Below are 24,332 nucleotides of genomic sequence, written 5' to 3' on the forward strand. Positions count from 1 at the left end.
TCAATATTTTTTTGTTATGGAAATTTATTGTGAAGTATTAATATTTACATTTTTACATCTATATAATGTCTGTCTGTCCCTTTATGCATGGCCAGAGTTTTGGACGTAGAGGTGGTGTAGCTTGACCAGGATTAGGTTTTTGTCTAGGATTGAACTTTGTCAGGGCCACACACTGTCACAATCTCTAAAAATGGGGACACTCTTAAATTACACACGTTCTGGGGCTGACTCAGTCTGAGCAAGTGTCAAACTTTGACTCATGCAAGTTAATATTAAATCCAGAGTTGCTCCTTATTAAAGTGACCACATATATTAGTCCGCCCTCTGCGTTTGCATACATGGGCGTAACTAGAACTTTGTGGGCCACATAGCAAGATCTTAAAAGCCCCTCTTCACCCCCCTCCCTGCAGGTAAAAGAAACCGAAACCTTTTTTTGCCCCCACACAAAGCTCATTCCCGTTATGCCACACAGTAATGCCCCTTATTCATTATGCCACGCAGTAATGCTCCTTACACAATTACAGCTGGTGCACCAGCAGGCAGCAGCTGGCACAATATGAAACCGGCGCCCGTCGCGAACCAATCAGGAGCCATCACTGCTGATTGGCTGCCGGTCCGCCAGCTCTGATTGCCTCGGGACCGGTGGCGCTGTCTCTCAGTGTCTGCCTGGAAGTGCACCAGCTGTAATCAGCTGGCGAGCTGGCATCAAATAAACACCACTGACACCTGGGTCCCCCTTGGTGGCCTTGACTGGACCAGCCCACCTTGTGTGCGTGACTGGGTGCAGAGGGAGCAGTGGGCCACAGTAGCAGCTCTAGCACCATAGCAGCTGCACCTGTTGCATCCACTTTTTTTGCACCACTGTTTGCATGCATGTTGGCAAACAGTGGGGTCCTTTTAGGATCAATGGAATGGGGTTTTAGGCGAGGACAATGTAAACAAACAAGTAAAGGCTGCATGTGAACTTCAGGGTCCAGTCTTCAACCCGGGCAACATCTGGTATTCCAGCTAGTATTTCATAAATGTGTCCCAAAAAATTTTTTTGCTTATATGCAACCCTGTATATTTGAGTATCCAGCATTTATCATGAGGGAGCACTGCTAACAAAGATATCTGTATGACATACTCTGACTAATCCGTTTGATGGTTGGCTGTGTATACTGTACATAATCTCATCCTGTGCAGAATAGCTCCTTGACCTCCCTCCCTGTTGGACTGCAGTACAAATCCCTGTACTCTGGGGACAGCCCAGAGTTGGTTAGGAATAAAAATACCTCGTGTTTCCCTTGTCATGCTAATCAAGACTTCTTGTCATTTGGTTTTAGATGATGGCTCCAAGACCACCCAAGTGCTGACTAAAATGTCTGAGAGCCCCTCACCCTCTCCTCCTTCTGAAGTAGATTTGAACATGGCTGTTGCTTGCGAACAAGACATAACATTTGATAACACTACACCTGAGGTATCTGTACCTGTGATAGGGGTATCTGTACCTGTGATAGGGACTCTTAATTCACAGGAAGTACCCTTGCTGGAAAACCCTTTAACTCAGGTACCAATGCTGCCAGAAGTTCCTGCGCCCATTCAAGAGGACCCAGTTCCAGTAGAAGTAAGCATAGTAGATACAACTGTCAAACAAGTAGAGTCTCTGTTAGAAGCTCCAGTTATAGAGCCCCAAGAGGAAACCCTCATCCTTCCCCAGGCTGATAGTTCTGATATACAGGATGACCCATTGCCTCAAGAGGATTCCCCTTCAGTGGTAGACTCTAACACACAAGCTCTTTCACCCGTAATTTTATCTGAACCATGTCATGCGGAACCAAATGAGCCAGCTCCAGAATCTGCCCAAGACTTCACTACTGTTGACAGTCCACTTACTACAATAGAGCTGCAAACTAATGGCCTCTCAGAAGAAGAAATATCTGTGCCACTGGCACATCCAGAGCAACCAGCGGTTTGCCATCCTGAGCCCACCTTGGATTCCCCAATTGCTCAGCCAGAGGAACTTCTAACTAATGGGGACAGAAACTCTGAACTTCAAGAACTTGAGACACAGGACACCCAACAGGAGGCTCATGTCAGTCCCATTGCCGAGCCAGAGGAACAGCCATTACCCACTCTTGATCCTACACCAGAAGATGTCAGGAAGGAACCACCTGCTGAGGCAGATCCTGCTCCTTCCCAAGTATTAAAGCAAAACTTAGATGTCCATATGCCAGGTAATGCAAGACTTGAATTGATTTGATTATATAAGGCAGAAAATGGAGCAAACTACTGTTTATTGTAGTTATAGGGCTCTTAGATTCTTCACATACTCTACTGCAGTGGTTCTCAAACTCTGTCCTCAGGACCCCACACAGTTCACTTTTTCCAGGTCACCCAGAAGGTGCACAGGTGTATTCATTGCTCACTGACATGTTTTAAAAGATCCACAGGTGCAGCTAATTATTTCACTAGTTATTATGTGAAGAGACCTGCAAAACATGCACTGTTTGGGGTCCTGAGGAACGAGTTTGAGAACCTGTGCTCTACTGGGTCACACCTTAATTGTTTGTTTGTGTCTGTTCAGGTGTTCATTGTCCATACTCTTAAAAATAGTTAAGTAAGGTGGTTGGATTCCATGTATAGTGTATTTCAGTCTTGGTTAATTTATATTCACTGCCGGCAGGTGTTTTCAGGTGTTGGTTACGGGATGCTAGCGCTCAGGATCGTGGAGGTGATACTCCTGACGCTGGCATCCCTACTGGATTAGAATACTGACACCTGCCAGTAAGTACCCTAAACCTAACCTGGTTTCTGCTGTAAATTTATGCCAGGAGCATTTTTCTCTGTGATGGCAATACTTATAAGTGCCCAAATATTTTACATAATACTTATAAGTGCCCAATTACATAAGTGTATTCCAGTATTGTGCAGTGTAACTTGGTTCACTAGTACTGTAACTTCACTACAAAATATTCCTGATGACTATTTGCTGTATTTATTGCTCAATATCCCAGTTGACTTTACCTGTCTTGTTTTATAGTTGCTGTATCTGCACCTAAGAAAAAAAGGAAAATAAAGGATTTAAACAAGAAAGATGCAGTGGGAGATCTGTTAGATGCTTTCAAAGAGGTAAAGTAAACCTGATTATACAATTAAGGAAGCTTGCTCTTGATAAGGGCACTGCACAACCTGAGCTAAAGCTCACATCAAGCCATTGTATGATCCACACTAATGGGGAACAGTGCTATAGCCATACATTAATTTCACAGTGATTTATGCAAAATAAGTGATTTTCACAAGAATATGATTGGAGTAGGACACATACCCATCTCTCAGTATCCAGCTCTGTTCTGGGTTGGGTACAGGATGCCGGAGCTCGGGGTCCAGGCGGTCAAAATCCCAATACCGGCATCCTGTCGATCAGTATACTAACTCTCTCCTTAACACTCCCTGCCCGCTACCTAAACCTAACCTAAGACTGAGAAGCAGCAAAAGACTGTCCCTTGGATGCCTGCACTGCTGCTCCCATCACCCCTCCGGGGTGACGTGAAACCAAGCCTGGCTAGGTACTCCCGGCGGGGCTCTTGGAGAGACTAGCTAGCAAACTCCCTAGACCCCAGACTGCAGCCCAGAATCCAGGGAACAGATAAAGCGGACCCCCACTTGCGGGGACCCGTGTCTTTTGCAGTCTAGCCTCCGGTCTCAGGAGACTGACCAGAGACGCTGATGTGGTAATGTGGACACTGGTGCACCCACGACTCCACTAGACCGCCGGGGCATTAATATACTGGCGCAGAGGAATATTTAGAGGCCTGGGGACCCGGTGGTTAACGTCGGCACAGAAAGAATGCGCTCTCCCTACAGCCCCTCCACCAGCTCAGGGCGCCATTCCACTGCGGTCTGGCTGTTCCCTGAGCTTCTCCCTCACCTTCTGCCTCCTCAGATGCACGGCAGCCATTTTCTGCTTCACAGGTCTCCGGGAAGGCTGGGTCCAGTCTCCCTGTATACCTCTCCCACGGGCCAGATTATACAGCGCTACATCCTTCCAGCTACTGCTGTCTGTGTAGTTGATTTAGTGCCAATTGCAGATAATATAGTTGTTTCTACTTCAGGGTCCATAGGGGGTCCACAGGGTTGACCTTGGGGTATAGGTTGGGAACCAAATCCGGGCACCACGCAGTTAAAGCTTTTAGCTCCCAGGATGCACTGGGTCCACTCTCCCTATAACCCCACCCCCAAGCCAGAGGCACCTCAGTTTAAGTTGGTGCCCGGCCGGAGTCGGGTCACCGTTAGCGCAGGGGGAGCTGATTAGCAGCCCCTAAGCTTATTTTATTTTTTTAGGGACAAAGTTTTTTCATGGACTTTGGACTCTTCAGAGCGGCAGCGTCGGACTGTCCATAGGACGTCTAAGCTGCCGCTCCGTCACCCCGCTGGCGCTGAGACGCCAGTACAGATCTGGGGATCTCAGCGGGACCCCAGAGTCTGTACTAGCCGGACTCTGCGGGCGCCCAGGACTGCTGCCGGATCCACGGGGAGCAGGTAAGGTCGCGGATCACCGCTTGCGGTGATCCGCGCATTTCAAATGCAGTCCTGTGCCTCCGGTCTCAGGGGACAGACCGGAGGCGCCGGCAGTGGCGGCGGGCCCCCCATACCCCGTGTGTCCACTAGACCACCAGGGACTTAACGATCGGTGCAGGGAGCCGGCGTCCCGGGGGTTAATAGCCGGCCAGGGGAGGCAGCCTTCCCTGTTACAGCGGCTCCTCCCCTCAGCTCAGCGCGCCTTTCAGTATCCATAGTCTGGCGTCGCTGAGCTGCTTCCTCCGCGGGCCACGCTTCCTCTGAGGTCTCCAGCGGCCATTTTATCTCTGTGGTGCAGCAGAAATCTCTGGAGATGGCAGTGAGTCCAGTCCCCCTGCGTACCTCACCATCAGGTCAGTGTACACAGCGCTGTAGCCTTCCCAGACACTGAATCTGGGCAGTTGAATGCAGTGTAATAGTGCAGTATATTATATGACATGTTTATGTATATATGTATATATCTGCATTGTATGTGACTTATGCTAGTGCTGACTGTACTTTATTCTCTCACCTGTCAGTGTATATCTATCCCTTTTCTTTATCTGCCCTAATACAGCTGTACTTAGGGTGGTTCTGAGACCTCACATTTATATACTTGTTAATATTTGTGTGGTTTGTCACATACTGTTGCGTGCTGCACGTTGCCATATTTTAGATGGAACTGTGTGTTGCATACGCTGAAAATGGGTCCCTGCAGCTAATTTTTGGCATCAGTCAGGACCAGTATAGTGCTGCTTAATATTTCCGCCAAGATTGGTCAGATATGTCTGACCAGGAGATAGAGCGTTATACTGCACCCATTTTTACTATCCTGCAAGTCATGTGCTGCAGGTGTTAGTGCGGAGGATTTGACTCATAAAGGGTTCTGTATGTGGCGTCATCTGGTGCCGGCCTCTTTCACGACCCCCTTGGGCGGTTTGTTTTCTCGGGATCCTCTCAATTGCGGATCGCCGGGCGGGCCCCATTGTTGTACCTCACTTGGGGTTACTTCACCATACTGCCCTTTTCATCTCAGGGTATCTCGCAGCTTCTTGCACTCTTCCCCTGTGACACAGACTACCGCTCCCTGCAGGGGTTTTTCGCAGTATATGAATTCCCCCTGGTGCCACAATAGTCTGTCATTCCCCTTGCAGGGATTACCACAACAGCCACCCTGGGTGGATGTCGTTTTCTACGAAACGCTAATTGGCGTGGTTGACGCCCTGTGGTTACTTCCCAGTTGGCTCTGCCGTGAACTGGGTACTGTTCGGGGCTCTTTCCCTCTTACACGGGGGGAAGCCTATTTCAGGTATTATTATCCCTGCTTTAGGGCTGGTAGCAGGTCCATTCTGGTTAGAGTGAATGTTGACCTGCACCTGTATCATACACCCTCAGTATTGCGTGCCTTCGGGTTACCTGTTGCTGACTAGCGGGTGGATCGCATAGCGGGACTCTGGCTGTTGCCAGATAGGAGGTGTTACAACAGTGTTTGGCCTCCTGTCCCAAATTCCCTGAGGGTCATCACGAGCCCCTCCTGGGGGGGATGGGCGTGTTACTCGTCTGATTACAGACGTTACTACGCCTCCCATTCCTGCGTGGTCGGATTCTTCGGATCCGTAGGTGGTAACTCTGCCTGAAATCAGTATACTTGCTTTCAGGAGTTGTTACCCATCCTACCATGGCTATAGCATGGTTGGTTAATACTATTGCATATTGGGTTGATGCATTTGTAACGTTTTTTCCCCTCCAACACGTCGGGGGTTCAAATGTATTTGGTCGCTCATGTCATATATGCAGTTGTCATAGGTGGACATGCCTATATTGGATACCAGTCTCCTAACTTTCAGAGTTCCGGCTGCGACTGTATCCTCCGTAATACCCTATGGCTGCGCTCTGAGAATGCAGAGGTGCAGATACCATCTTTAGGGTTGATATTGTTTGGTCCTGACCTTGACAAGATTGTAGTAACATTGGCAGTATTACTAACGACAAGTTTACCGCTTTCAGCTATGCCCACTACAAGGCCTCAGACTAAGTCTGTTAAGTCTTTTTTGTCCTCTGGGTCAGCCTAAAGGTCTGTTTCTTCGTAGACTGTCGGCATCTACAAGGGCCGACATATCCAGTACCGAGCAGGCCTGGACTGCCAGCCGATCCTGCTTCTGAACCTACGGATATCTCTTCAGTCTGACGGGACAGGCCTACAACTGGGAGATACCGATTTTCTCAGTTCGCCCGGTATTAGTGTCAAGTTGCCGCGGCTACGTGGGTAGGAGGGTACGCCCTCTTTACAAGGGCCTTACAGATCCAGAAAGCTATGCAGTTGTTGCGGTAAGCGGAGCTACTTGGGCCATCCCCACTATCTCAGTGAGGGACTGGTTGTTCTGTTTTCTTTCTGGTGCGGTGGCTGAATGGTCCTCTTTGGCCTGTTCTCTGTCTCAATTCCCTGAACCAGTTCCTAAAGCTACCTGGGCTCAGGAGGAAATCCCTATGCTCCATCATACGATGTTTGGAACCTGGGGACTTTAGGGTATCACTGGATATACAGGACGCGTGCCTACGGGTACTTACAGAGACCTTTCCTCAGCATGGGCTGAGGTTTGCTGTATCACAGCAACACTTACAATTTTTCGGGCTCTGCCTGTTGGGACTGTCCTCAGCCCCACAGGGGTTTACCAGCGTTTTGGATTTTCTGACAGTTCTTCTGTTCAGTATATCCCAATGCTCCTGTACCTGGACGGCCTCCTGCTCTTAGCGGGATCACCGGGGTACTTTACGGCCAGGTCAGGATGACTGTGGCTTCTTCAGGGTGCAGACGTTTAATCAACGGGGAAAAAGTCCTCCCTGCATCCCTCTCTGGGTATTCTTCATCTAGGATCCCTGCTGGATTCTCAGAATCTGAGAATTCTTCTGGCGTAAGACGGAATCTCCTCTCTTCCATTAGGAGTACATGGTTGTCTGCGCAGTCGACAGATGTCTTTACACTCTGGGATGCATGGTGGAATGGGCTCAGTTCCATTCCAGGCCTTTCCATAATTGGCTCATCTCCAGATGGAATGAGTTTTTTCTGTCGGATAACTGTTCAAACGATGATGCTCTCTCCGGAGGCAAGTCGGTCCCTGTCCGGGTGGCTATGGCCATCTCGTCCAGGGTTTTCTTTGCTAGGGACAGTGTCTGGACCGAATCCTTTTCAGTGCAGTTGGACGTCTGTCGATTCCACCCTGTCAATTAACTTACTCTGGCATAACTCTTGTTTCCCGGTGAACCTGAAAAGGTTCAGTCCGACAGGGTCAGGACAGTGGCTTCCTTTTTAGCAACACTGTTCGTTGGGTGGCAATGACAGGTATGTCACATATTCGGACATAGTCCGAGGGTCTCCTCCCGACCATCTCGGCAGCGTTCATTTCAGGAGCTCTCCATTGGGAAGCGGGAGTCCTCAGCCGTCACGACGTGCATCCCGGGGACTAGTCTCTTCCCCAAGAGAGGTTTCATCTCCTGGTGAGCAGGGGGGGCCCCCCTGAGGTGACCCTCATGGCCTTCTGACTTTATCACACTATGGTGTTACAGTTCAGCTCTGGGGATTCTGAAGCAAACTTCAGCGACTCTTTGTCGGTGAAGTGGTCCTTCCACTTTGTGTACCTGTGTTCTCCGGTCTCCCTTCTTCCTCGAGGTCTTTGGAAGTGTTTTCAATCGAGACGGAGATGCTTTCCTGCTGGTGGCTCCTGATTGCCCCAGATGTCAGGGGTACTTGGATCTTCGGAGTCTCTACATCGATACTCCATCCCTGATGCTTCACTGCCCGGACCTGTTGTCTCAGGGTCCTTGGTTTTGCCTTGGACCTGGGTCGTTTGTCTTTGACTGTGTCCTTACAGTGGTCTTACGGCTTCCCTGGCTTTGTCATCGTTGGAATGATTAGAGCACATGGATCAGCTTTTGCTGGGACCTACCACAAACTGTGGCAGCCATAAATCTTATGGTATTGTAACTGTCGATACAATCCTCCGGTGTCCAGGATTTCCAGATATGCTGGCATTCCTTCCGGCTGGCTTGGGTTTCACACTTGGCCTGGTCTTCCTGACAGTGCGGATCTCTACACTGTCAGTATGGTTAAGATATGGAATTGCTTCACTCTGGTATCCAGTTCATCCTTTGGAGTGTTTTCTTGATTATGCCTCCATTTGTCCTCCCTAGGGACTCCTTGGGAGTAAGTAGTGGTTCTTCGTTACCTCCGGGGACAGTCAATGGAACTGCTGGTTGTGATAGCCATTACATGGTCTATTGCTTAGGCTCTCTTTCTCTCAGGGTGTTTATATCAACCAGGAGAGTGTCTGAATTGGGAGCGTTCTCATGTGGCTCCCTCTTCTGGAGGGCATCATGTCAGGGTGGGAGTTGCTCTCGCCCTGTGTTTCTTCTTAGTGGTTTTCAGGTTCCATATTATTCTGGAACTTATGGTACGGCCGTTCTGTCCCCAGTCCTCTCGGCTGGTGTGGCCTCATTGACTGTGGTCTGGCCTCTTTGGATTTATGTGATCCGTTCAGGTTCCTTACGGAAATCGGACTCCTTATTGGTGGTCTGAGATTTCTGGTTTTCACAGGAAAGGATGGCCGGCCTATAACCAAATGTTGACTTGGATGGCCTCGTAGGTCTTCCTCAGGGGCCCTACCCATGGGTAGGCCTTCCTGTTGTTGATGCTTGTTTTTTCTCGGGCCATGTGACCCTCGTGTGCGGCTCGCTGTGGCGCCTCGGCTGTTTTGCCTTACTAGGTGGCCACGTGGTCTTCTGTCCACACCTTTTTAAGGTTCTAGGCATTGGTTTCCTTTGCCTCTCAGGATGCTTCCTTTTTGGCGACGGATTCTCCTCTCAGCACAGGAGCGTCCCCACCCTTGGTTGAACTGCTTTGGGACATCCCCAAGGTCAACCCTGTGGACCCCCTATGGACCCTGAAGTAGAAAACAAGAGATATGGTAAGAACTTACCTTTGTTATCTCTGTTTCTACGAAGTCCATAGGGTCCACAGGGCGCCCGCCCTGACGCACCTGGCTTCATATGGGCTGTGTGGCTGGTCACCGGTTTTCCGTCTCCCATTTCGGTGAGTATGGTTATTGAGTGTTCCAGTTTTCTCTCTCTTTTTCTCTCCTCCTCCGGCCTTTGGCTACTTACAAACTGAGGTGCCTCTGGCTTGGGGGTGGGGTTATAGGGAGAGTGGACCCAGTGCATCCTGGGAGCTAAAAGCTTTAACTGCGTGGTGCCCGGATTTGGTTCCCAACCTATACCCCAAGGTCAACCCTGTGGACCCTATGGACTTCGTAGAAACAGAGATAACAAAGGTAAGTTCTTACCATATCTCTTGTTTTTTCTGCGTTTGTATGGAACTTTTGCTAGCGCTGATCTCTACTTTCTATACTGTCAGCTTATAACTTTCCCTTTATTCTACTATACTCTGACATACTAAGGCATAGTGGGTTCATTGTACCTCACATCTCCTATATGTTTGTGAGGGCTGTCACATACTATATAGCGCTTTTGTACACTATGCCATATTACACATACTGCAGGGTGTTCACTGCACTGCATCATACTGTATGTTTAATTATTCTTGTGGCTATGTCTGGCAGAGGAAAGAATAACAAGCAGGCTGATGCTGCTACTCCTACTCTGGTGTCTTGTAAGTCCTGCTCAGCGGGCTTAGCCCCAGAGGACCTCATTCAGGATGGTCTTTGTACAAATTGTTGCACAGACTCAGGACCCTCAGCCCCGGTGTCTCCTCCTCAGGACCCAGCCTGGGCTGCCTTTTCGCAGGTGCTGACAGCTCATAGCGCCTTCTCATCAACAATATCTCCGGTTTACTATCCTACAACAGCATTACCATTTTCAGGCCCTATCGTTTGACCTCTCAACGGCCCCTCTGGTCTTTACCCAGAGGTTTGCCTGTCCCTAGCCTGGTGGTTACAGACATTCCATTTAGACACTGGTCACCTCTTTTGGATCCCGGATTGGGCTCTCCTCACCACGGACGCAAGCCTCCGAGGGTGGAGTGCTGGAACCCAGTTGAGGCAAAGTTACCAATCAATGTCTTGGAACTTCGAGCCATCTACAGAGCTCTCTCTCTGGCTCAGGATATTCTTCAGGATAGGTCAGTACAAATACAGTCCGGCCTACCTCAATCACCAAGGAGGCACTCTGAGTCGGGCAACAATGGCAGACGTGTCCTACATTCTCACATGGACCGAACGCCATCTTCGCGGTATTCATCCCGGGAAGTATATTTTCTCGCCCGTCACGACATGCATGCAGGAGAGTGGTCTCTACATCCAGAAGTATTTCGGCTCCTTGTGGACAAATGGGGTCTGCTGGATGTGGATCTCATGGCCTGAAGACAAAACAACAAACAAACTTCCAGTATATGGAACCAGGACAAGGAAAATAGACCTTCCATTTGGCATACCTCTTTCCCCCCAATATCCCTGCTTCCTAGAGTTCTTCCTAAGTTCAAACAGGAAGGGGGCACAGTCCTGTTGATTGCTCCTGCTTGGCCCAGACGCCATTGGTACTCAGTCTCTCCATAGACGTTCCTCTTCAACTTCCTCTACGGGTAGACCTGTTGTCTCAGGGTCCATGTCTACATCCGGACCTGGCCCGTCTGTCTTGCAGGGTTTTGCTCTTGAGACATCCCTCTTAACTGCTAAGGGATTTTCCAGCTCTGTGGTCCAGACCATGCTCATAAACCTGCCTCAGCCAGGATTTATCACAGAATATATATGGTGTGCTCCAAGAAACTATGACCCCCAAAAGTTTAAGGTGTCTAGAATTCTTGCCTTTCTTCAGGTTGGATTGGATCTAGGCCTCCGCCTAGCATCTCTGAAAGTGCAGGTCTCTGCTTTATACAACTGGTTCCTGCGCAGACTGGCTCCTCTTCCAGATGTTCACACCTTTCTGCAAGGTGTTATCTGTATACAGCCTCCCTATGTCCCTCCTATGGCTCCATGGAATTTGGCAGTGGTGCTCCAAGCACTTCAAGAACCTCCATTCGAACCCTTGGAATCAGTGGATGTCAAGTGGCTCACTGCGAATACTGTTTCTTCTGGCAATCACATCTGCCCGTAGGGTATAGTATTTCGGGGCGGTTTCATATCACTCCCCCTTTTTAATCTTTTATCGGGACAGGGCGGTTCTTAGAACATGCCCGGGCTTCCTTCCCAAGGTTGTCTCTCGTTTCCACCTAAACGAAGAAATTGTGGTTATGGCCTTTCAATCACCAGACCTTTCGGCAGATGAGGTCTCTTTGGATGTGGTCTGTGCTCTAAAGATCTACGTGGACCGTACTCCTTCCATCAGGAAATCTGACTCCCTCTTCGTCCTATATGGATTCCACAAGAAGGGATGGCCAGCTAACGAACAGACTCTGGCCAGATGGATTTGCATGACTATCTCACAGGCTTACACACAGTCTAGCCTTCGTGTGTCGGCTACAGTATCTGTTCATTCTGCTCGCTCTGTGGGTCCCCTTTTTATGTTCAGGTTTCTTCTTCTGGGAGAACATATCTTTTCTCTTTCTCGCACTCGCTCTCCCCTCCGATACTTTTCAGCTAAGTTATTAAAATAACAGGTTCCTGCCAGGCTAGAAGATAGATAGATTTAATATTATACACACAGAGTAGGGTTCTGACATTTAAAAAAAAAAAATTAAGTTCACAAATTCCTTCCTAAGAGTCCATATCCAAGGTTAGTGACCTGCAGTTGGTTTAGAGAAAAGGATTTGTAGTACAGGTTGAGTCCCCATATCCAAATATTCCGAAATACGGAATAATTTTGGCATGACTGAGATAATGAAACCTTTTGATTTTTGATGGTTCAATGTACACAAACTTTATCTAAGGCACAAATTATTAAAAATATTGTATAACATTACCTTCAGACTGTGTGTATAAGGTGTATATGAAACATAAATTAATTTCATTTCTGTACACAAACTTTGCTTGAACCACAAAATTATTGAAAATATTGTATAAAATTACCTGCAGGCTGTGTGTATATGGTATATATAACACATAAATGCATTCTGTGTGTATATTGGGGTCCTATTCCCAAGATATTTCATTATGAAATGCAAATATTCCAAAATACGGAATATTCCGTTATACAAAATACCCCTGGTCCCAAGCATTTTGGATATGGGAGACTCAACCTGTATTTACAAAATGCCATATTGCTATGTGTTTTTTGGGGTTTTTTTTTCAACCATATAGAGGGGTATTCAATATGAAACGTTAACCTCACCAGCAAGGTTTTCGACGCACATCGGAGGTTTTGCCAGCGAAAAAGTATCGCGCGCGCTCCCGCTTATCCCCGTATTCAATTTGAAATCGTCGAAAACGGGACCCGGCGATACTTGGATCGGCGAAAAAAAGCTTGAATTTTCAGGAATTAATTGTAGGAGCCCCCTAAAGATGTTCAGACCTCGGGGATCACTATGGATACCCCCGTTTTTGCCTGCAGAAGAAAGTCGGGGTTTTTAAATAGCCGTGCAGGTGTTTTTTTCCCGACATTGAAGAAGTAATGCAGAAGAGCACTTAGGTTTTTTTTTTTCGTTTTTTTAAGTGGTCTCATCAAATTTGGGGTACATGAAAATGGGTACTAGCATATTTTTAAGTCCCTAAAGGTAATTTTTTTAAATTCTGCAAAAATGCACCTGCCGCTACTTTGCGCAATGAAAAAAAAACACCCGCCCTATACTTGGGGACCCCACCAGAAATAATTTTTGTACTTTTTTTTTTTTTTACCTAATTAATTTTTTTTTTAAACCCAAATTTTTTTTTAAGGGTGTCCCGATTTTTTTTTTTTTTTTTAGGACATTTTTTTTTTGAACATTTCCTTTTAAGTGGACATTCCAAAAACTACAGGCTATTTTTTATAAGCCTACACCCCCAAACCCCTATTCTGCATTTTTTTTCATTTGCTATAGTGCTTAGAAAAATTATCCCTGTTTTTTTAAAAAATTACCCTTGACCCCATTTAAGGAAAAAAATGGAATTTTCGGGAAATATGCCTGGGACACCCCTAATGATGTCCAGACATGGGGGATCACTATGGGTAACCCCGTTTTTGCCTGCAAAAGAAAGTTGGGTTTTTAAATAGCTTTGCAAGGTGTTTTTTCCTGCCGCGGCTATTAGAAACCCCGACTTCCTTCAGTAGTTAAAAATGGGGGTACCCATAGTGATCCCCCATGTCTAGACATCTTTAGGGGGGCCCTTGGAATATTTTCCAAAAATTCCCGTTTTAGTTAACCTGTAAAAAATTACAAAAAAAATGACATAAGGTTCCCAACCCTAACCCCCCCCCCCAAAAGCCAAACCAGTCCCAGGCTTGCAGCCAGTGGTGGTTTCTAAAAATGCAGGTAACAAAATGTGTAGGGTTCCACCATCTTTTGGAAACCCAACACCAGGCTGCAGGGACTAGTGTTGGTTTTAAATATAGGGGGCAAAAACGACGTGGGTACCCCCTATATTGGGCACGGTGTGTGTGTTTTGTCTTTTTTTAACTATTTTACAGTGAAAATACAGGTGCCACATGTCTGCTGGCACTTGTAGTTCCACAAATGCAAAATGGCAGGCATGCTGGCACTTGTAGTTCCACTGTAAAGTACAATAGTGTTACATTATTTGGCCCCCCTATTATCCCCATACCCACCGCTCCAGGGGTATGGGGATGAGCCCCAGGCTTCAGTGTAAGCCTGTGGTGCTCGGGAGAGGGGGGGACCCTTTTTGGGGGGTCCCCAACTCCCCCGAGATCACTGGCTTGCGCTGACCAACTTGGGGTGTAATGCTTTGGACCTGGAGCCCCGGTGATTGTCTCCGGGCTGTGGCATTACACCCCGGTCGGTTGGGTCTGGTGCTGGTCTTAAATATAGGGGGTACCCCACGTCGTTTTTGCCCCCTATATTTAAAACCAGCACTAGTCCCTGCAGCCTGGTGGTGGTTTCTAAAATACAGTGGGACCCTACACATTTTGTTCCCCGTATTTTTAGAAACCACCACTGGCTGCAAGCCTGGGGCTGGTTTGGCTTTTAGTGGGGGGGGGACCTTGTCTTTTTTTTTTTGTAAATTTTTACAAATTTTTTTTACAGGATAACAAAAACGGGAATTTTCGGGAAATATTCTAGGGACCCCCTTAAAGATGTCTAGACATGGGGGATCACTATGGGTACCCCATTTTTTAACTCCTGAAGGAAGTCGGGGTGTCTAATAAATGCGACTTTGAAGAAAGTGGTGCAGAAGAGCATTTAGATTTTTTTGGGGGGGAAAATAACTATGCCCAGCAAATTTGGGGTACTTGAAAATGGGGGTCAGCATATTTTAAAGTTGCTAAAGAGACTTGAAAAAATCGTGAAAAACCCACCTGCCGCAAGGAGCTGCAATGAAAAAAAACACCTGGGGCATACTTGGGGACCCCCCCAGAGTCAAGTTCGCTATTTTTTGACTTTGTTCCCCAAAATTTTTTTTTGGCACCCAAAATTCAAAGTGCTTTTTTTGGGGTGTCCCTATTTCTTTTTTTTTTTATTTTTTTTTACACAGATCGTTTCAAGGGGTCATTCTGAAGGGTGCAGGCTATTTTTTTTAATCCTGCACCCCTAAACCCCAATTCTGCACTTTTTTTCGCCACCTATTCAGTGGTGAAAAGTTATCCCCGTTTTTTTTCAAAGACTTTTCGAACCTGCGAAAAGTCTTTGAAATTGAATACAGTGTAAAAGCAAAACCTGCGATAATGACGTCATAGGTGCGAAAACATTGCAAAAACTGAGTTTTTGCTCCCATATTGAGTACCCCTAATAGCTAGAAGCACACTATCTGTGGGTTTGACTTAAGGCTTGCTTCTAGAACCAGTTATTCTGTTGGTGGACAATCTATAATTGTAATAGGCATGATGTGATACCGTTGTAAATTCCTCTTTAGGATGGCGATAATTCTACTGAAACAACTGAGTCAGTTGCTAACCCACCTCCTGCAGTGCCTGAACCTGACAAAATCCCAAGTGTCCCAGCAGAGGAGCAGGATGAGACATGGGAAGAGAAGGAAGACAAGCTGGATGCAGAAAATATTAAACCAGGGGATCAAAAGTACAAATACAAAGAGGGTAGGACATTCACAGTATTTTGTTTGTCATTCATACCAAACCTTTGGTTAATCCGTATTTAACCCTGTTTTATTTGCAGACTTCTCCTTTTTGGAGTACCTGTAGCATAAAACATCATAAGTAGTTGTTTGTACTTAATAGTCTTATCCTTTATATGGCCCCACAAGGTATCCGCAGTGCTTTACAAATTATTTAAACCGAAACAGTGCTAGTATAAGAAAAAAGTGGGCAATACAGTACAAAACATTGCATAACATGGGCTACAAGTTATTTATACATTGCTGCATATCCATTCATAATACCCACAAAAGCAGTGCCAACCTAACTCAAATGTTTGAGGCTGCTGGCAGCAATGAGAAGATGGTATAAGCGAGGAATGAGGGCCCTGCTTATGGGAGCTTACAATCTAAAGCAGGGATTCCCAACCACGGTCCTCAAGGCACACTAACAGTCCAGGTTTTAAGGCTAGCCATACTTGAGCACAGGTGACCTAATAAGTACCTCACTTATTTTGATATAACCATCTGTGCTTAAGCATGGATATCACTAAAACCAGGACTGTTAGTGTGCCTTGAGAACCGAGGTTGGGAATCACTGATCTAAAGGATGAGGTGTAAAGTATTGATCATAATCAAGACTGTAGCATGGTATTTTTTAGAATCTAATGTTTTTGGTTTTTTTTTTCTTGTTTATCAGCTGTGAAATTACTTAATTATTCTAATACCTTTTTGTCTTTGTAGAGCAATGGAAACCTCTGAACCCCGAGGAAAAGAAAAGCTATGATCGTGAATTCTTACTTGGCTTTCAGTTTATTGTGGCAAGCATGCAAAAACCTGAGGGTCTCCCACAGATTACGGATGTAGTGTTAGACAAGGTGGGTGCCTTTATCCTAGAAGACAGATTTTCACAGATTGTTAGTTAACCAAATTTTTATGTTTTTTTTATTATTATTATTATTATTATTATTATTATATTTTAACAGGCCAACAAAACCCCTCTGAGGCCCCTAGATCCCACAAGATTGACTGGCATGAACTGTGGGCCAGATTTCACACCATCATTTGCCAATTTAGGGCGACCTGCTATGGGCAACCGTGGACCGGTAAGTTTCTTTGCTTTATGAGAGCCATGAACATTTTTTACTGTATAGCAAGTGGTTATTTTTGTTTTACAGTTTTTGTTTTATTGTTTTTTTCTTCTTTAACATTTCTCCTATAGTATTATAGGGGGTTCAGTAAAAAACAACCTTAGTGTCTGATAGCTCTAAGTAGCCACCCTTCCTTTCTCTTTGGAAAGGCTTCTGTTCAGTCCAGAACTGATCAAAATTGTCACTGGTAGAAATAATTTTTCCCCTAGATCCAAGGCTTATGTGCCTGTCTGTTTGGAAGTGTCTGCTAGTTCTTCACATATTACATCTAGACTAACAGATTCAACACCGTAGTTTCTTGTCCAGGGTTGCATATCATCTGACTTTCTTCATCGCCCATTTTTATTTTTATTATTACCTTGATTAGGCAGTGCCAGGTGCCTTACAGGACGCCTGCGCTGCTGCTCCCCCGCGCAGGTGAGCGTGTCTAATAGCTCGGCCGTCCCCTCACAGCAGAGGAACACTGCCGGAGGAGCTAAAGGTAAGGCGGCTCGGGTGTGATGACAGCGGGCAGCCGGGTCACTGCTAGAGCAGCGGGGGGCTTAAAGTTATAGGCGGCCATTGCCCTGGGACTCATGTCAGCATGGGGAGATAGGCTCTCCCCGTTAGCCCCTCCACCGGCCCATGGTGTGATCCTTCACGGAGGCTTCCTGCCATCGGGTTACTCCTCCTCTGTCCTCTCTGCCACAGATGCTGAGCGGCAATTTCAGTGAGGTGCTGCCTGCAGTTAGTCTCAGAGAGGTTGGCTCCTGTCTCCCTGTATACCTCCCCTCAGGTCAGGTTATACAGTCTAGCGCCATCTAACCAACTGGGGTTGGTTTGTTGAGCATCATTTGCCTGCTATTTCTTTTTTGCATTGAATATGTATGTGTGCTTGCTCTCATTTCTAATCATAACCAGTTTTTCTGTCTTATTTTATCACTGTAGCTGTGTCAGGGGTTATTTCCCCCTCTTAAGCCCCACTCATTGTTACATTTGTGTGGCCCCTACATTAATTGCACTGTACCTTATTGCACACCTGTTATATAACCTTGTGTATGGAACTTATCTTGGAAATTCAGTACCATGTCTTCCAAGAACAAAGCGCCCAATGAGGTGGAAGCACCTTTGCTGTGTACATGTAGAACTTGTACTGCTGGTCTTTCCCCACAGGATGTGGTCTAGGATGGTCTCTGTATCTGGTGCTGCACAGGCGTTCAGCGTGAGGTCCCATCTACAGCTTCCAGCCAGGAACTGGCATGGGCTGTTAATCTTGAGCAGGTAATGTCACAGTTGGTTGATCGCCTTACAGCTTCTGCACCTATCTTCCCTACTTTGGGGGTTCAGGCTGCCCCTATTATGCAGCCTCATCTGCAGCTGCCTGCACTGCAAACCCCATGGATGAGCACTTTCTCTCAGGGTTTAGCACAGGTGTCCGCCTCCTTTCAGCAGATGCTGGGTAAGGACCCTACTTCTGGCTGCAGACCGTCCAGGCATGAAAGCTCTGTCCCGCAGACGGGCGAGATTTCAGATTCGGAAATTTCATCAGACCAGGAGGAGGATTTTTCCAGTGCCTCAGAGGAAGAGACCTTGTCTGTTCAGGAGAAGTCTCCCTCAGGTGGATGCTGTCGCTTTGGTTAGGGCGGTTACATCGGTCCTTTCTATTGAGGATGAAAAGCTGGCCCTTAGATTCAAGGTGCCGGTTTTAAAGCGTCAAAAGGGTTTCAGTAGAATTCTCTAATTCTGAACAGCTTGAGGAGATGCTATCGGAAACTTTTCCCTGCTCCTAACAGGCGGTTTCAGGTCTCCAAGCGCATTGTGTCCTTTTATGCGCTCCCTGCTGAGGAGTGTAACAAGTGGGAGTTTGCTCCTCCAGTTGACGCGCATAATGCCAGTCTTATCAAGAATTCTACCCTCCCTAATATGGCCTCCCTCAAGGATCCGACAGATAGGAAGTTGGAAAATTTCCTTAAGGTAATTTATGCTCATGCAGGTGCTATCCGCCCATACTTACATCTGCGTGGGTGGCCAAGGCAATTGGCTCTTGGGCGGATGCCCTAGATGAGGGCCTTGCATCATGGGCCCATGGAAACCAGTTATTAGCTCTGGTGGCACATATTAAGCAGGCCGCTTCCTATCTTGACTAAAACGGCTGTGGACACCGTTATTTTAACTTCCAGGGTGTCCTCTACTTCTGTGTCGTCCAGGAGAGCCCTCTGGCTGCGCTCTTGACGCACTGACTCAGAATCTAAGAAGGCTCTTCCTTACTCCGGCGATGTTCTCTTTGGCATGGAATTGGATAAGATAGTAGCTACAGTGGCAACTTCCAAAATGACGTTTCTGTCTTCTGCAGCAGCCCCTAGGGCGTGAGCTGCTTCTTTTCGCTCCTTCCGCGTGCAAGGGAAGGCCAAGGCACAGTCCTTTTTCTAGGTTCCAGACTTCTTCCTCCAAGCCTAGAAGCAAGCAGTCCTGGCCTACCAAATGCCAGCCTCTCCGTGGTGGACCTCTGGCAAGGTTTTTTTTTTTTTTTTTTTTTTCTACAAGTCCTCCAGGGGATCCGGGAAAAGCAAAAGTACTGCAGGTCCATTCAATCTCTACTAGCCTCCAAGGTAATTGTTCCTGTTCCCCGGGCTCAGGCTTCTACGACCATCTCTTCTTGGTTCAGAAGCAGTTTAGCTCCTTCCATCCAATCCTCAAGTCCCTCAACAAGTATTTGTGGGTTCCGCATGGAGTCTTTGCGCTCCATCATTCTGGCGCTGCTGCCGGGGGATTTCATGACCTCCAGGACGCCTATTTACATGTACCTATCCGGCTCAGTCACCAACGCTTCCTTTTCCGGTTTGCAGTCAGGGAGGAACACTACCAGTTTCAGGCTTTGCCTATTGGTCTTTCCACGGCTCCTCGTGTTTTCACGAAGGTCATGGCAGCTCACGACGCAAGGTATAAGAATTCTCCCTTACTTAGACAATCATTTTATACTGGCCAGATCTCCGGACATGCTCAGGGAGCACCTCTTTCTGACGGTAGATCTTCTCCAGTATCACGGATGGATCATCAATTTGAAGAAATTTTCCTTGACTCCATCCCAAGAGATGCTCTTTCTGGGGGCCCTGTTAGATTCCAGGGTTCAGAGGGTTTTCCTCCCAGCGGACAAAATACGGGAACTGCAGGACAGGATTCGAAGGTTCTTCTTCGCCAGGTGTCAATACACGCCTGCATGTGGATCCTGGGTTCAATGGTCTCCACCTTCGACATGGTGGAGTACGCTCGGTCTCACTCCCGGCCTCTCCAAGCGGAGATTCTGGCTCGCTAGAACGGATCCCATCACCAAATCAGGCTGCAGGCAATCATCGTGTCTCTGGAGGTAAGTCAACCATTCTAGAATCAGAAATGGGTACTCCTCACTACGGATGCAAGTCTTCGCGGGTGGGGGGCAGTGAGTTGCCAGCAGTCCTTCCAAGGTCGTTGGACGGCTCAGGAGAGCCGTTTTTCGATCAACGTCTTGGAACTTCGAACTGTCTTCTGGGCTCTCTCTTGGGCACATCGCCCAGTCCAGTCTGACAATGCGACGGCCGTCGCTTACATAAACCACCGGCAGTCGCGGCACCATGAGGGAGGGGAGTTGCATTCTCCGCTGGGCGGAGCGTCATGACAGGGGGTCCAGAATTTGGAAGAGAACTTTCTAAGCCAGCAGGACATCCAATCAGGCGAGTGGGCCCTTCATTCAAACGTTTTCCAACTTCTGGTTCATCGTTGGGGCCTTCCGGACATCGATCTGATGGCGTCTTGGCACAGCCAACAAGGTACCAGTGTACGGATTTTGCACCAGAGACCCGGGAGCTCTTCTGGTGGACGCCTTAGTGGTTCGGTGGGCTTTCAATCTTATGTACATATTCCTTCTCATCTTGCTTCTGTCGAGGGTTCTCCGCAAGTTGAAATTAGAAGGCGGAACTGTCATTCTGGTAGTTGCCCATTTGGCCGTGGAGGGCTTGGCACACAGCTCTTATGAGTCTCTCCATTGATGCCCCACTGTATCTCTCTCCACGGCTGGAACTTCTGTCTCTGGCCCCGTGCTTCCACCTGGACCTGACTCTTCACTTTGACGGGGATGGCTCTTCAGACATCCGTCTTGAGAGCTAAAGTATTTTGGCGGTCAGCCATTCCTACCATGCTGAATGCGCAGAAGCTCTCATCCGCTAGAATAGATCATCAGGTTTGGTGTACGTACTTCTCCTGGTGTTCGTCCAGGAGCCTTAACCCCAGATCCTACCGGCTTTTCCGAGTCCTCTCGTTTCTACATGGAGTACTCTTGTGCAGCCTCTTTTTGTTCCTCTGGTGGCTCCAGGGGATTTATCCTTGGTGCTTCGGGCTCTTCAGTCGTCTCCATTTGAGCCTTGGGACTCAGTGGACCTTTGTTGGCTCATGTGGAAGACTATTCCTTCTGGCTATTGCTTCGTCTTGAAGCAATAGCATCAGACTTGAGCACGCTGTCGTCACTCTCCTTTTCTGGTCTTTCACTTCAGACTGCTAGGCTACCTACCGAAGGTTGTCTCCAGATTTCACCTCAATCAGGAGATTGTGGTACCGGCTTTTCAGTCTCCGGAGGTATCGGCGGTGGAGGCCTGTCTAGATGTTGTGAGGGTCCTCCGAATCTATGTGGAACATACCAGGGATATCAGGAAATCTGATTCCCTTTTCATCCTCTATGGCTTCTGTAATGGGCCTGCTATGAAGCAGATGTTTAACCATCTGCCACACATGCGTGGTAGCGGACCTTCCTCTCCCGGCCATGGTGTCTGCTCATTCCACCAGGTCGGTGGGATACCTCTTGGGAAGCTCGCCATGTTGCCTCTGCTGAGCAGCTTTGCAGGGCGGCTATGTGGTCTTCTGTTCACACGTTTCTCTGTGTTTATGCCTTTGATACCTTCGCCTCCGCAGATGCAGCATTTGGGTGGAGGGTTCTCAACGCAGCACAGGAGCGTCCCCTCCTTTAGGGAAATTTCTTGGGACGTCCCAACATAGTCTGTGTGTCACCTATGGATGGGTGACGAAGGAAAGGAGACTTATGTCTTACCTGGTCAAGCTCTTTTTTTTTAATTTATTTTATACTCCATAGGAGACACAGGGCTCCCACCCTGACGCACCTGGCTTGTGGGGTTTTCCTCTGTTTCTGGTTTCCCTGTCTTTTCAGGTCTGTGTGTGTGTATGTGTTAGTCTTCCTTCTCCTTCCTGCTTCTGTCTTGGGCTTGCTAAGTTGACTGACCTGCCTGAGGGTGGGGAATGGGGGAGCAGGAGCCATGGGCTGATGGAGTGTGAAAAGTTGAATTGTTTGGTGCTCGGACTCCACTGCCAGCTCTATATCCAGCGTCGTTCCTCTGTCCCCTATGGAGTTCGAAGAAAAGGACTTAACCAGGTTAGACATGTCTCCTTTTCTAAAGCTGGGTACACACTATAGACTATTTTTTAAATGATTTGTCTTATTCCAACGGATCGGAACGAAAATCGTTCAAATTGTCCAGTGTGTACGCACTATGGTGCGCTCCAGCCGGTCATCCGTTGCATCTTTAGATCTGCTGTACATGCTGCTCAATCTGAAGATGTGATTGACAACCCCATGCATTTGGATGTGCGGGGGAACGACATGTCATGTGGTGGTTCACCAAATCGTCTGGTGTGTACGGACCACATGATATGTCTTCCATTGCAACTGCCGTCGGCTGGTTACACAGGTTGTCTAGTGTGTACCCAGCTTAAGAGGCAGTTCACAGCAGTTAAGGGCAGATGTCCTCTGCCCTTTGCCATCAGAACAAAAACCTCTGTGGTATTGTATTATGGAAACCTTTTCCTTGTTTTAACTTATTGTCTTGTACTTCATCTGAAGACTTCTAACACCACCTCGTCTTTAGGAGTATTTTCAGATGAAATCGGAAATCCATTCTCTAGTATAAGGCATCCATGGATGTCTGGAAGCATATTTCATACCCTGATGTGTAAAAATTGTTAAAGTATCTGTGCTTTGTCTTCAGTAAGGCTCATTTCCGCTTTAGTGGTCTCCCCTCGTCTTCTTATGTCCGTGAATGTGATTTCATCGTCTGGAGATATCTGTAGGGAGAGTTGCCATGCACAAGTTTAACTAGTGTATTTACAATGTTTTAACCAGAATTGAGAAAAAAATCCAGCCTGTATAATTCAGGAACTAAGAATAGATACTCTGGTGGTGTTCCCCTAGAGTTTGTGTGGATAAATATTCCAGTATTACACTCAAAGAATATTTTTTCTCAGGAGATATGTGGATACTTCAGTATTTTAATCAAGTTAAGGAACTGGTTGTAATATAATACCTGGAGCAATTGTTTCATTTTACTGGGTAAAGGATAATCTGAGTGTAATACTGGACATAAGTGCATTCCACTTATCCAGAAAGCACCTGTTAGAACAGATTGGAATTTGGAATCTGGGAGTGAATATGTGGCTAATCCCACTGATTTATAAATGAGGATTCATTTGGAGTCTTCTGTTTCAGTGTTTGTATGTCTAAGTACTTTTAATGTTAATTGATTTAGAATAAAATAGAATTTTAGCAGATAATTAGTGCCTCCATAAAGAGCTTCTTTTTTCTTCCTTTGAGCTATCATCTGGAAATAATCATCATAGGCAAAGTATTACAATTTAGCAGCCAATCTGACCCTGTTGTGACTTCTCTGGAATGTCATGGTTGTGTAATGAACCAGGACTCACCTTCCCTGATCCATCACAATGACTAAGGTTGCGGTACTGCTAGGCGGTTTCCGCAGGGCGCCGCGCCCTGCCCTATTTCTGAAGGGCAGAAAGCACCCTGCCCTCCAGCGTGGCGCCCCGCTGAAACAGCCTGCGGGCTCTGTCCACCACCCGCGGGCCGCAGTGTAAACGGCAGAGCAGCAGTCAATGCCGGTGAATGGACGTCGGGACCATGCGTCTGGCATCCATTCATAGTGACCGCGGAGCATGAAGTGACGAAAAGGGGAAGCGTCATAAGGACACGCCCCTTTTTATTAACCACGCCCCTTTTCAGGCATCCGCTTTATCACCATATTCAATTTGGAGCCGGCGAAAACAGGAACCTGCGGAAAGGTAAGTATCGAGGAAAAATTGGGGAATTTTCGTGAATTCATCCTGGGATCCCTCTAATGATGTCCAGACATGGGGATCACTGCGAGTACCCCCGTTTAGCCCTGCAGAATGTGTTCTGCACTTTTAAATAGCTGCTGCAGGTGTTTTTTCCCAACATTAAAGAAGTGTTGCAGAAGAGCACTTAGGTATTTTTTTTTTTTTCGTTTTAAAAAGTGGTTCCATCAAATTTGGGCTACATGAAAATGGGTACTAGCATATTTTTAAGTCCTTAAACTTATTTTTTTTTTTTAAATTCTGCAAAAAATGAACCTGCCGCATACTTGCAGAACACCCCTGAACCTATTGAGCTATTTTTAAACACTCTTCCCTATTTTTTATTTATTTTTTACCGAAAAATTAAAATATTTTTTTTTTGGGGGTGTCCCTATGT

General features: G+C 47.0%; 1 protein-coding gene across 4 annotated transcripts in view; it reads left to right on the forward strand.

Moving 5' to 3' along the window:
* The window catches only part of EIF4G1 (eukaryotic translation initiation factor 4 gamma 1), an 81,134-nt gene that overhangs the window by 44,393 nt on the left and 12,409 nt on the right, over positions 1–24,332 (forward strand). For all 4 annotated transcript variants that reach the window (XM_088479706.1, XM_088479709.1, XM_088479707.1 and 1 more), the window contains 5 exons: positions 1,326–2,216; positions 3,023–3,111; positions 15,486–15,666; positions 16,407–16,540; positions 16,649–16,768. In XM_088479706.1, the coding sequence (XP_088335832.1) occupies positions 1,326–2,216; positions 3,023–3,111; positions 15,486–15,666; positions 16,407–16,540; positions 16,649–16,768 (1,415 nt within the window). The remainder of the gene's footprint in view (positions 1–1,325; positions 2,217–3,022; positions 3,112–15,485; positions 15,667–16,406; positions 16,541–16,648; positions 16,769–24,332) is intronic.

This window comes from Taudactylus pleione, unplaced genomic scaffold (assembly GCF_031769625.1).
Source record: "Taudactylus pleione unplaced genomic scaffold, aTauple2 ptg000244l, whole genome shotgun sequence".
Classification (NCBI taxonomy): Eukaryota; Metazoa; Chordata; class Amphibia; order Anura; family Myobatrachidae; genus Taudactylus; species Taudactylus pleione.